At 32.1% G+C, this 13920-nt stretch overlaps 1 protein-coding gene across 1 annotated transcript; it reads left to right on the top strand.

The window, feature by feature from the left end:
- The first annotated feature begins 274 nt into the window (after positions 1–274).
- LOC132744058 (uncharacterized) lies at positions 275–11659 on the top strand. Its single transcript, XM_060732664.1, has 13 exons — positions 275–398; positions 3062–3238; positions 3457–3576; positions 4182–4277; positions 5109–5230; positions 5899–6035; positions 6343–6483; positions 7336–7421; positions 7734–7801; positions 8413–8501; positions 8923–9070; positions 9958–10025; positions 10766–11659. Exons 1-13 carry the CDS (start codon positions 306–308, stop codon positions 10828–10830), a joined length of 1410 nt encoding a protein of 469 aa, XP_060588647.1. The 5' UTR covers positions 275–305; the 3' UTR covers positions 10831–11659.
- Positions 11660–13920: the final 2261 nt, after the last annotated feature.

Here is a 13920-nt window from a genome sequence, read left to right as displayed (position 1 = left end):
AATTGGAAAAGGAGAACACAAACAAAAAATAAAATAAAATAAAAAGAGGCCATACTGTTTAGGTTGAAGCGTCAGGTTATGGTATAGTTGGCCAAAAATATATTCTAGATACATTGGACTATTTTCAGACATTTATTTTTAATAAATGGTTCTTATTTATCATATTTGGTCTAAGTCTCAGCTTATTTATACCTATGTCTGATACTGACCGAGAAACATTGTTTATTAATTAACGTCATCCGCATATAAACTAAGATTTGTTTTACTGTCCAGGTGAATGTGTAAAAGTTGGTCAACATATTATAATGCCGAGAGTGATAATTGTGTCCGACTTTGATGCCACCATTGACACACAGTTTAAGGGGAGGGACGCCGACAACAGCGAAGACAGAATTAAAGTAGGTCTTATAACTTATACATGCCCTTTATTTTATTTGGACGCAATCATAAAATAGAAAATGGTTATGTATAAAGATTATTACTGTGGTATGATTACGTAGATGTTTGTTCACAAGAATACATGTTAATTGACTATGTATCAGTTAGTTAATATCATGCAATATATGTACATGTAGTTAACACTATAGAAAATAAGTCATACAAAAGCCTTGCGGAAAATCAGCTATTTTAACATATAGTATTGTCTGATTTTATTGAGCTGTCAATTATGAATACATTAATGCATTCATTTAAATATTCCATCCCACTTCGGTTTTGTCCGTTTATTTTACGAGAATTAATATGGAGTTTAACGTTTGGGAAACTCCCACTAGCTTAATGTAGTTCTCGAAACATCCGCAATAGCACAGTCGTTTAAGTGATTAGAATAGAATATATACCGGTAGCTTACCCCTTTGCGCTATAACGGTCAGTATAACTAATTCATAGGAACAAAATGAATCTTGTTTTAAAATCATTATCGTATGAATTCTACTTAAACAAAGTGTCAGTATCTCGGTTGTCATTTCTTACGAAACGATGAAATGGTCTAAGTAAATTGGTAAAAACACAACGGTAAACTGCGTTAAGTAATAGTTGTATCATAGTTTGGGGACCTTTCTGTTGAAAAAGTGCCAGAGTTAAATCGTATACATATACATGCACAGTGCGGTAACTGGAGTGCAGGTATCAGTTACCCGCACTCCAGATCATGCCCGTTGATTGGCTCATTTTTGCTGGGGTTTACATATTGTGACGGCAGAGAAAGGGAAAGCGGCAGAAATATCATATTCAGATGCTCGATCATTGGTTACTTTTTCCCGGGGTTTAAAATTGTGACAACAGGGAACGTGTTTTTATGTTTGACTATGATACAAAAGAGAAAGAACACCAAAACTCGAGGCAATCTGATTTATACTCGGGGGCTACGCCCCCTCGTACAAATCAGATCACCTCGTGTTTCGATGCTCTTTCTATTACAAAGAACACCGAAACACGAGGCTATCTGATTTGTACGAGGGGGCGTATCATAGTCAAACATAAAAGCACGTTCCCTGTTGTCACAATATGAAACCCCGGCAAAAATGAACCAATGAACGAACATCTGAATATGACATTTCTGTTGCTTTCCCTTTCTCTGCCGTCACAATATGTAAACCCCAGCAAAAATGAGCCAATCAATGGGCATGCTCTGGAGTGCAGGTAACTAATACCCGCACTCCAGTTAACGCACTGTGCATGTATATGTATACTATTTAACCCTGACACATTTTCAACAGAAAGGTCTCCAAACTATGATACAAGATCATTGTTATAGATCATAACTCCATCTTGACTAATTACAGAGTTATTGTCCTTTGTTACTTTTCCTTGTCCGGAGCATAACTTGAAAACTACTGTTTGGAATTCAAAACAACTTCATACAATGGTCAACCAGAATAAGTGGAAGTGCAGTGCACAAGAACCATAAACCATAACTCTATCTAAAATGATAACAGAGTTATTGCCCTTTGTTACTTTTCCATTGCTTTCGGACCATAACTTGAAGACTAATGGTTGGAATTCAATACAACTTCATACAATGACATTGAGAGAAAGTGCAGTGCACAAGAACCATAACTCTATCTAAAATAATTACAGAGTTATTGCTCTTTGTTACTTTTCCTTGTCCGGAGCATTACTTGAAAACTACTAGTTGGAATTCAATACAAAACCATACAATGGTCAAGCACAATAAGAGCATAACTTGAAAACTACTTATTCAATACAATTTCATACAATGGTCAAGTATATTGAAAGAAACCACAGTGCACAGAAACCATAACTCTTTCTTGACTCATTTAACAGTTTTTGCCCTTTGTTACTTTTATTGTCCAGTGCATAATTAATAGTTGGAATTCAAAGAAACTTCATACAGTGGTCAAGGGCAGTGAGATGAAGTGCAGTGCACAAGAACCATAACTCTATTTGGACTGATTACAGTTATTGCCCTTTGTTACTTTTTTTGTCCAGTGCATAACTTGAAAACTAGTGGTTGGAATTCAATACAACTTCATACAATGGTCAATTGCAATGAGAGGAAGTGCAGTGTACAATAACCATAACTCCATCTTCAGTATTTGTAAAGTTATTGCCCTTTGTTCCTTTTCCTTGCATAACTTAAAAACTAATGTTTAGAATTCAATAAAACTTCATTCAATGGTCAAGCGCAATGAGAGAAAGTGAAGTGCTTAAGAAGCGTAACTCTTTTTGGACTTATTACCAAGTAATTCAATAAAACTTCCATCAATGGTCAACCACATAGAAAGGAAATGCAACATACAGAGAACCACAACTATCTTTAATTGCCCACAACCATAACTCTATTTCAGTTCTTTTGCAAAGTATTCTGTTACTAGTAACTTCCTCATTTCCGAAGCAGTCTTGCGGGGGTATTAATCACAGTTAGTGATAGTTCTAGTTTGGTTTAAAATATGACAATATACAATGTACACTATGACATCCTCGTTTATTGGTTAATATATTATGTGTAAATCTTTATAAGTAATATGTTTATAGCATTTTATGAACATCGTTGCTCCTTTGTTTTTTGTTCTTAAACATGATATCATTCAATGAACAGGTACAGAGAGAGCTGTTCAAGTTAGGTCTTACATATAAGTCACGTGATTATGGCGTATTTTGCGTTCCTATTGGGGAGAGCAACCGTCCGGTGACGGAGGGCTTTATTTCTAAATGTGGTGGTGAGATTGTGCCACATAAAGGTGCAAAAAACGTCGGGAACTATTATAGATACCAGGTACTGTCAGTTTTACTCAGTCTATAAAAGATTGTCAGATTCATTAGAAATAATCATTATGATCCTTGCTTCTGTTTTGCATTTCACAAAATTCATGAGATATGTTACTATAGATGTTAAAAACATTTCTACTCATTAATTAAGATTTCCATTTCCAGGATATGAAGATATGAAAGTAATAACAAAATTTAGTATAACTTGAACGTTTTCAACTTCAGGTGACCATTGGTCGAGCTTTTGTTGATTATGACGAGGGTTTAAAAAATAACCAAGATTTGGATGTGTATTCGCTTGTACAAAGCACCATGCCGCAGACTGGTTTAGATAAGAAGCATGAGGTAATACATTTAAACTCCTTCAGAACAAACTTATTTAATATATGCAATGGGAAGAGAGGTAACTCTGTAACGTATATTGGAAATCCTTGCTGTGTGAGCTTGGGAGTTTCCTTCCTTCTATGTTACTTTTACAGTCTCTTGTAATTCAAAATAGAATGGCCGTATACAAACAACTTTTATATTGTCTTGTAAAATTATGTAATTGATCTCTTTTATATGTTGTTATGTATGGACTTTAATAAAGATTTTTTTATATACATTTATCTTGTTTTTAGGGTTTCTTTTTTTTTTCGGGGGGGGGGGGGTAATGGGAAGGGCGGATAGGAACGAGTAGGGTATAAATTCCTTTCCTGTCATCAGGAGTATTTACATTATCCATCAAATATTATATGATGATAATCAATTTTATTTTTAATTATTATCATCATTTTTCATATTAACATGAAGTTTTGAAATTGTTTCGTAAATTATAAAAAAAAATATATGACATATTTTAATTTCTGTTTGCTATTGGGAGTGGCTAGGTACCATTATCATGCTGTATGATGCTACATACATATTGTATAATCAATGGACTTAACATTCTAAACAAATATTTTTCACAGAAAGCCGTTGTTGCATTGTTGGAAAAGGTTTTACAAAAAGAAGATGGTATAGACGATTCAGATGAAGAAGAAATTGTTTCACCTACGGAGAATAAAGTAAAAAAACAACTAATATTTTAAATTTTTAAGCATTTCTTAGCTTTTGAATTGTCATAAATTATACCTTTGTTAACCTTAGTTAAAGTCTCTTGTTTATAGTTTTATACTATATATGTGCACACACGGTTATCAGGTGACGTTTCAAAATTTCAAGTGTCACCTTAATTGTTCCAATCTAAAAGGCTATCGGTTGATTTAAAGTATTCCACTTTACCTGTCATTGATATTCTTTCGACGTTATTGTAAACCATTTTGTGAAAGTTTAATTTGTAATAATTTGTTAAATACTAACAAAGTTAAAGTAAGCATCTACCGCTGAATCACATTCGGTTACTTAACTCTACTAAGGTTTCTTGACATGACGGGACTAGAAATAATATTTCGAGATGGATGCTCCTATAGAGTGTGTGCAAAATGTCAGACCATTCGATCAGTTTTTAACAAGAATAATTGTTTCAACGCTTTTCAATCGAATTGAGCTAAAATAACACTAAAATACGATTTTCAATTTATTTCTGAGTATATTTCTTAATTATCTTTTTCAAAAATGTTAAGTACCTTATCTGATCCTTGTTAAAAATTAAAATTTATGCTTTTAGGCTTTTGGACCTTAAGTTATATACCCTGATTTTCACGTATATAATGGCATCTTTCCAAAAATGACGTCTTGTCAATGATCAATATAATTTGATTGTACACTGAAATAATATAAGTAAAGGAAATAACGCATCAATATTTGACAGACCATCTGCAAAGTTTATTTTTTCTTAAGAAATAAGTACGAATACCTAGACATTTTGTTAATTTTTTTCTGCATCTATCATTTAGGATAATGGTGGCGGGAAAGTGAAATCAAATTGTTTTGATGATGATGGTGATGATGATGATGATGATGAAGAAGAAGAAGATGATGATGATCCACCAGATCTTCCAGAATGGGTGCCTACAAGGTTTTTATTTTAAAATTACTTTCAGTTACACCGATAATAAAACCAAATCTTTCTGTGACTATGATATTGAAAATGTTACAATTTAGCTATTTAAAGGTTAAGCATTGGTAAACATACAATTTTTGGATGGTTTAAGATAAAATGTGGAATGGCTTTTATCTCTTATGGTTTATTATTGGTTTTAATTGACCATTTATTTAATCGTTCTAACTGATAGCACCCATTTAAATGTTATGGATAGTTCTGCCTATATGTCAGTTATGAGCAGTTCTCTAACTGTCCATTGTACAGTATTACAGGTACTCTTTTCACCCGTTCTTTAAATCTCCATTAAGATGGTGGCAAAAGTATCTAGCAGTTCGGTAAATTTCGATTAAACTTTACAGTCAGTTCTTAATAACTCCTGTTAAATGGTGTACTCAGTTTTCTCAAAATTTCCAATATAATGCTAATTGCTTGTCTTGTATATTATATCCATTAAAATCACTTTTGCTACATTTTTTCTCAAACTTTCCAGAAAAGAAAATAATTTATGGAAGTGGATAATTATATAAAAGACAAGTAAATAACATTATATTGGATATCTAAAGAGGACTGGTTTTAACGTTTTAGAGTTCTAGTCATTTTGTCCCTTGATTGATTTATTTATTTCAATCATTCCTCTGTAGAAATGTGGATACTATCGGATTTGAGGAGCAAGGTGGGTTACCATCGATTGGTTCCCGTGTTGTTAGAGGTAAGGACTGGAAATGGGGGGACCAAGACGCTAATGGACCAGGAACTGTCGTAGGACACAAACAAAAAGGTATCCAATTACTCTGATATAAAAATGCATTTCTGAAAATTTTATTTTCATGATAATATAAATAATTACACTCAATCTGGTACGGTAACAACTAACTTGTCATATAAAACAATAACTTTGGTAGTTTAGCACGGAGGAAGGTAGTCTAGGACTGGTGTAACTCTCCAGAAACGATGGTTAGGAAACTACCCGCCTATATGACTGAAATACTGTTGGGAAAAGGCGTAAAATGAAACAAACAAACAAACAAAAAGTAAAACTATAATAACGAGGTCTTTATTGAATGATATGCTGGTTTCCTATGTAGGTATAGCATATATTTTATGGGACAACGATCAGATCGGGGCTTATAGACATAATCTGAGTGGACAATATGATGTTATAAAGAGCCAAGAACCAAGGCACGTGACTCCAGGAAATATTGAAGTCGGCTGCTGTGTGATAAGGGGTAAGTTATTATTAAAGTAATCATAGTAGTTGGTCATGTGTATAAGTAGATGTTAAATCAGGGTGTGAGGTATCATTACAATGTACATGCATGAACACAAAGCTTCTGTTTTTGAGATTGTCGACGAGACTCCAATTTGTTTTTATGGACAATTATATGTTCCCTAAGAGACGAATCTAGCGTGTGACTCTAAAATAGAGAAAATAAGAATCCCTAAAGAAAACCCAACACAACAAAATTGTGAATTATGAAACATCCGAAGATGTGTTCATATGGCGGTTATCATGGAACCTTCAATGTGACAAACAATGGGCAGAACTAAATAAAATGGAAAACCTTTTTTTTCACACATTGCAAGATATTTCTTTCGACTTGGTTTCTTAAAAGTTAGTGCGTAAAGGCACTTAATTTGATTTTTATAATTATTATTTTGTAATAACTCTATGCGCGATTGCAAATTTGATCAAAATATGAAATGTTCAAAAGGGCACTTTGAAATGTTATATACGTGATTGTTGAAATCAGTTGACGCCTGTTGACTTAACATTTAAGAGTATGTTATTTCTTTTCTGTATGTTTGTTATTATTGACCTCCATTGTGTAGCTAAAATTGCTGGATTTGCTGTGTATGGTATTGAATTTCTAATGTTACGAAGCTACATACGGGAGATAACTCAGTAAAGTGATATTGTGAACATGTCCATTTGTTAATGATTTTATACACCAGAGGCATGTGGGGTATGAAGGATAATTCTGAACAGGTTAAGAATTCCTTTGTAGATATTTTCGTAATTGATATGAATATTTTTTTATTTGTTACACTATAATTTAAGATATTTGGTGTATTTCCAGGAACGGACTGGAATCGTGGAGATGAAGACGGGGGAAGTGGTACTGTCGGTGTTGTAGTACGGAAGTTGACGGATAGATACGTTATGGTAAAGGGTTTTGTTAATTTGATTTAATATCTTGGAGTTTGAAACTAGAACAAGACAAATAGGAGAAAAAAGCAAATATGGTATGGCAAAATGTGTCTTAGTTTGTGCCATTTTTCCTCATTGGGTATTGATATAAAATCAAGTAGAGATATATGACTCATGTCCATAGAAAACTTCTTTTTTGAGATATTTATTTTATATTTTCTATATATTTACAAGTTACATGAAAGCTATGAACAAGATTACAATTTTGAATAAATTTCATATGCAAGTTTAGTGATCGGATGATTAATTTAAATAAAATATTTATAGGTAAGATGGCCGTCAAGAGTGATTGAAACTTACAAGTTTGGAGCTGATAACAAGTGGGACTTGGAAGTGTATGTTCTTTCAAATATCTTTATGGAATTCCCTTTTCTCTTTCCATTGAATAAAGAAGAATTTTTCTGTGAAATTTCTAGCGCTTTGTAATTAATTAGTGCTAAGATGACCCGCTCCGTAAATAAAATGCACACAGTATTTATATTAAGATCGATTATTTACAGTCTAAGTATGAAAATATATGTTGGATCGTGGCATATCTGATAACTTTAATTATATTTCGTGATAACTTTAATTATGTTTCGGGGATTGATTGGAATAAATCAGAACAGTGTACATATGCTTACAAAATACCTTTTCTGCTAACTTTCACATTGATAAGATACCACGAATATGGACGCCAGACATCATATGTTGTTATATCTAGTTCATTGCAGATTTTATTTCATTACAAATTAGTACATAAAATATATATACACGTTAAGATTACAAAAGTTTCGTTATTATCAAATAGAAAATATGATAATCTATGAAAAAGTCTAATTATATTCTGTTATATTTTTAAAAGAGCACTTTATTAATAATACAATTTTTGCTTTTTTTACCCGAGACTTTTTATTGTCATGACATTGGAGACATAGTTAAATTTATTTTGTAATTAATTTTATAGAACTCAAGATGTCCCTCATGCAGCTGGTAATGACCAAGTAGAAGAACCAGTAGCAAGGCCACCTTCTGTTCCACCTCAGGGTCAACACTGTAAGTAACTATATAGATGAATCTGACATGGCATTGCCATAGTGTCTTTTAAAAACATTTTCCTGAGCTCGTTCCATAAGTTTATATAAAATGACAATGGATTTCAGATTCTTATTATCATATGACTGAACTTAACCAGAATAATTCGTTTAAATCTTTATTTTCATTTAAATACAGACATGTAATATAAAGAAATACGTAATGGTTATATACTTATAACATAGAAAACATAGAAATGAATATACAAATGTAATTATACTGATAAAATTTTTTGTGACCATTCATAGCAGAAAAAACCTCGTGTAGAAACAAAATCTTTTTCGTTTATGAGATGAAATAAAATAAGAAATATCTGAAGATTCCTAAAATTGTCTAATGTTCCTTGTCTTATACAAAAGTTTTACTTTTCATATTTAATCAGCCGAAGAAACGTTGAAGCCTTGGTGGTCATGGATGGACAGTCGCGACCAATGGCGACCTTTCTCGGAACAAAGTGTAGCTAAACTTGAACATAAGATGGCAAGCGGACTTCCACAACAACAGTGCTTGGTTGACTATGAAAATAAACCGTAAGTGGTATCATTGTTTTTTGCTTATGATGATTTAATATCTCGTGAATAGGGCTGGGGCGAGTATCCGAGTACTCGGATAATCACGAATCAAAGTGAAAAATCGAGTTTGAATATTCGTAAGCCCAGAGATCGTGTATCGCAATCTAATTTTTTTTAAATATTTTAATATTTATTATTGTTTTTTTTTATTTTATTAAACATGTTTTTATAACTAATGTACATGTTTTCTGAAATACATGGGTGTCTTGATAACAAAAGATTTGTGGTTCGATTTGTGAATCGTAAGTGCTGAATCGTGGTTCGGATTGGATCGTCACTTATCCGACGATCCACACCCCTACTCGTGATACATAACATTTTGAGCCGCGTCACGACAAAACCAACATAGTGCGTTTGCGACCAGCATGGATCCAGACCAGCCTGCGCATCCGCGCAGTCTGATCAGGATCCATGCTGTTTGCTTACCAACTCTATTACAAGTAGAGAAACTGATAGCGAACAGCATGGATCCTGATCAGACTGCGCGGATGCGCAGGCTGGTCTGGATCCATGCTGGTCGCAAACGCACTATGTTGGTTTTGTCGTGACGCGGCCCAAATATCTGTGGCCTGATGATCTGTGGTGGAGCATTATTTTGTCGACGCCCAGTCTGCTATTATTTCCAACTTTCAAATACAAATTTAATTATGACATCATCAACTGTAAACATCCAACATTACAATTTATAAAATATAAATAAAGAACATAAAAGATATCATGATGTACCTGGCAAGACAAATGAGTTGGACTAAGTCAAAACGAATAACCTATTTACAAGGAGGCGTATGGGGTATCATTGCCATACTGTGGCAGTTCTAGTTTATATTGGTTACATTTTTTTTCAGGGTAAAAGTATTCCTATCACAAAATATCTGTGAAATTGGTGGTGTACAGCACCATGTCAAAAGAGAAAGTAAGTTTTGCGATGTCTTATTTGCTTATTTCTTTGTTTAGTGCCAAGTGTTTGGAAACTATAAAAAAAACAATCATCTTTTTAAAAAGCCATACATGAATTCATTCCTATATTTGCATAAACATGTTGTTGTCTGTTGTTTTGAAGCAATCATATTTGGAACATTGAACGTTTGTCGTTAACGTTTTTTGCATCTCAGAGATTGTAGATATTCGACACCCACAGGGGTTACGCAATTAAGTCCCTCATATTACACCAGTATTGGTTGCTTTAAGGAAGTGGACTTGAAATTTACCAGAAACAACCGTCTTCACACGCGAGCTTTAACGTTTAATTTTTTGTGTGTGTTTTGCAAACGCAAGAAATTCCAAAGTATGAACAATGAACGATGCATTTCATTACCCGATGTATTATCGAATTACTGACATTTTACGCTAGACATGTATATCTTACCTTGCATAAGCATGTTTGTGTTTTCTTGCATATCGGATTTTAAACTGTTTTCACCGGTGCTAACAATGTCTTGCACCTGTATAAGGCAAGTTGCGTGCATATAATGAATGAAGTTGTAGATTTATATGCTTCTTCAAGAAAAAGTAGTCAATAAAAATACAAGTTGAGAACGAAATTCGTCTTCAAGAATGAAACATACACGGCATTTTCTTTCAATTCTTTATTCAAAGATGTATTGAACAATCTATATATTTTATTAATTAATCTTTACGATAATTTATTTTCAGTGCTAAAAGCAGATGAGATTGAAAGCATGAAAATGTTGGAGCAATATCTAGAGCCTATAAACTAGGTTGAACTTGCAAAAGAACGTTACAATTTCTTGAACACCGGACTTTAAAGCTCAATGGGAGATTTTCCTTGTGAAACACAAATTTGGAGAACATCTCTACTGATTTTAAAAAGAAATCTAATAAGCCACATGGCTTGCTTAATTAAAATGAAATGTACGTGTTATATGAAATTAATGTATGACATTCAAAATGGCTGATTTCTAAAGTTTAGACAAATATCACACAATCTCATTTTTTTTCTCATTTGAATTTGTTGTTTATATCGTATGTGGTGTATCTATTTGTACATATTTGTCACAATGTTAAAATATTCTTTTATCTATGATTTGACAGGAAGATTCTTTTCGTATTTGTATTATTTGTATGTTCAACTTTGTCAAAATTATAATGTAAATTTATACTTTTAGAAAACCCACTTTTTAATTATAAACATTCAAGCATCATTCCTTGTCTCTTAAGTGAACATTTGAAGATGATACAAATTTTTTCCAACCAGGAGTACTTTTAATGTCTCTTAAGCTTGTGTACAAAACAAAAACTTAATTTATGTTGATTTTTAGCCATCATTATTTAGTCACTTTATTTTTGTTTAAATCTCAAAATGTCATTTTTGCCATATTAATAGATTATGTTGACAAAAATTACACCATGCATTTGTATAATATATACAGAACAACTGCTTATTGAAATACTAGATATAATGTTCTTGAAAATACAATAATATCTTGAAAATACATTTGTTTTAAAATAAGTTTGACTGTGTTTTGCATTTTGTCGAAAAGATGACATGTCGACAGTGATAGAATAAACTTTATCATGAAAAAACGGTTTGGAAGTTAAGTATTTTTACAAATTGAAAAAGCAAGGTGGAGAACAATCTGATTACCAACAGAAAATTGAAATAAATGAAACGCATGAAAGTGTCATGTAAAAGACATATATACATTATTTACTAAATTAAATTGACGACGTTGAAGAATATTAAAACCGGTTTCGGCTCATTTTCTGATTACAGAACAAAATAGTCAGTTGATTATCTTTACTAGAATTCATAAAGGAAGGTATGTGTAACATAGCTTTAGAAAAGAAATCTGATCTAAAATCACCAAACATAAAGTTTAATACGACATGCTGCTCAACAAATGCTGTTAACCATCTTGTCCCAGATTCTCGTATCTTACCGATATAAATAGGTGCTACCCAATACATTAACTAGTAGAACGCTGATCTATATTAGAGTCGAAAGGGGCAATTCAGCCGTAAACCTCCCCATGGTCAAATATTTAAAGAAAATTTTGGTTATGGGCATAGACACATTGTAGAATGGTCCATGATTAAATTCATTTCTTTGCTTTCGGACATAATAAATTATAATGTTGAACATAAGTTGTTGCTTTTCGTTAAGATTTGTGTAAACTTATAGCGTTCAATGTTGAATAACATTGGACACTTCCAACTTTCTGACAGCAGCCTAAACGTGGTATGCTTGACAAGTGAGCCAAAAGATCGAATATCTGAAACTTATACGTAGCATCTTGAATACTTATAGAAAAATATATTCACTTTGATCCTATTGTACAAGTCAGGTTTCCATCATATCGAAGGAAATAATGATAAAGCAGTTGTCGTTATTTGTCTCCGATATATCAACATTAACAACATTCAACAGATATTCCGTAATGAGTATCACAAAGGTAGCGTGTGATAACCTCCAGATCTTTATAATGTTAGATTAAAATCTACACCAGACATATTAATCTTTATATTCTTATTTAGAAATTTAAAAAACAAATGGTTTTACTTCTATAAAATAATTTATATTTTAACTTGTCGAGTGTCTCAATAAAAAAATACGTCAACATCAAATGTAATGCTTTCTTATATATCTGGCATATGAAACTCCCATCTAAATCAAATTGTCTTGAGTGTAACAATCAACTGTGGTGTTTCAATCGCTATTAGTTAATGCTTTACTCTATCACTGTTGCGGCAAGGTAACTGCATTACGGTTCATATATCTTTATATATTGTTTACTGTATTATATAGCAAGACACATTTGTCAGATTTGAATCGCAATCTTCATTTGAATAGATATAAATTGTTAAACACCAATGTGTTTTGCCAGGCATTGATTTATCCACGAATTTATGGAGTGAAACAGAAAATTGAGGTCACTATTGTTTAGACTCAATCAAAGTTTCATTTCATTTCATTAAGTGTTTTTGAGATAAGGACATCATTTAATTGAATTCAATTATGGAAATATTAAATTAAAGAATTACATAAAATACTTGAATAATGTGTTCAAATAAGGCTTGAAAAACAACATTAGCATTGATTTCATTACCTGGTTTCTAGTAGACAGTGGAAATGTTTTTGTTAATTGCACAGAAAACTTATCAAAATATAAAAAAAGCTGCAGTTGTACTATATTTGAATGAGGATGGAAAGAAGATGTCATATGACTGGTTATTCAATTTCGTAAAAAAAATACACAGCGTTGTTTTTAAGATGAACACAAAAGTTTATAAAACCTTTTATACGGCATGGATGGTTTTAGATGACAAAGATTCATTAAATCTATAATACTTAATTCTTAGATTCGGATAAATATTTATTAAAATTCTGCAATAAAATGTTCGATCTTGTTTTATACAAAATTCATCATAACTAGTAATCATTCTCTGTTAAATATTTGAAGTACTCGTACTTATCAAAAGTATTGATTAAAATGGTGTTTTTTATAAATATAAAAAATAATTGTAAAAAATGAATAAATAAAAAGTCCAACATATATTATATGAAAACATATGTTTTCAACGATATGGTAGAAATTTAAAATCTGCTTTTGCTTGTGGAAAATTGAATTACGAGGTTCCATCATACTTAGAGTAAAAAATGCAGGAGGAAAACTTATACCGAAACAACTGTAACTTCAATCTAATCGTTTATGGTTTTTTCTCGTAGAAAATGTTTTTTTGATATTTATTTTGCTTAGGTAAACATACTTTAGCTATGTTTTTCTAAGTTATTTAAAACAAACACATGATCTTGTTATAATGTGTTTGTTAAGAGATTCATATTCACG

The sequence above is a fragment of the Ruditapes philippinarum genome, unplaced genomic scaffold (genome assembly GCF_026571515.1).
Source record: "Ruditapes philippinarum isolate M1 unplaced genomic scaffold, ASM2657151v2 ctg11386_1_1_1_1, whole genome shotgun sequence".
In the NCBI taxonomy this organism is placed as follows: domain Eukaryota; kingdom Metazoa; phylum Mollusca; class Bivalvia; order Venerida; family Veneridae; genus Ruditapes; species Ruditapes philippinarum.
This window is presented reverse-complemented; position numbering and strand designations above follow the sequence as displayed.

Excerpts from the sequence above, each read along its gene's own strand:
- LOC132744058 (XM_060732664.1), top strand. The coding sequence starts at position 306 with ATGCCGAGAGTGATAATTGTGTCCGACTTTGATGCCACCATTGACACA. Across the intron at positions 3,239-3,456 it reads GGAACTATTATAGATACCAG|GTGACCATTGGTCGAGCTTT; the intron begins GTACTGTCAGTT and ends TTTCAACTTCAG. Across the intron at positions 6,036-6,342 it reads CGTAGGACACAAACAAAAAG|GTATAGCATATATTTTATGG; the intron begins GTATCCAATTAC and ends TTTCCTATGTAG.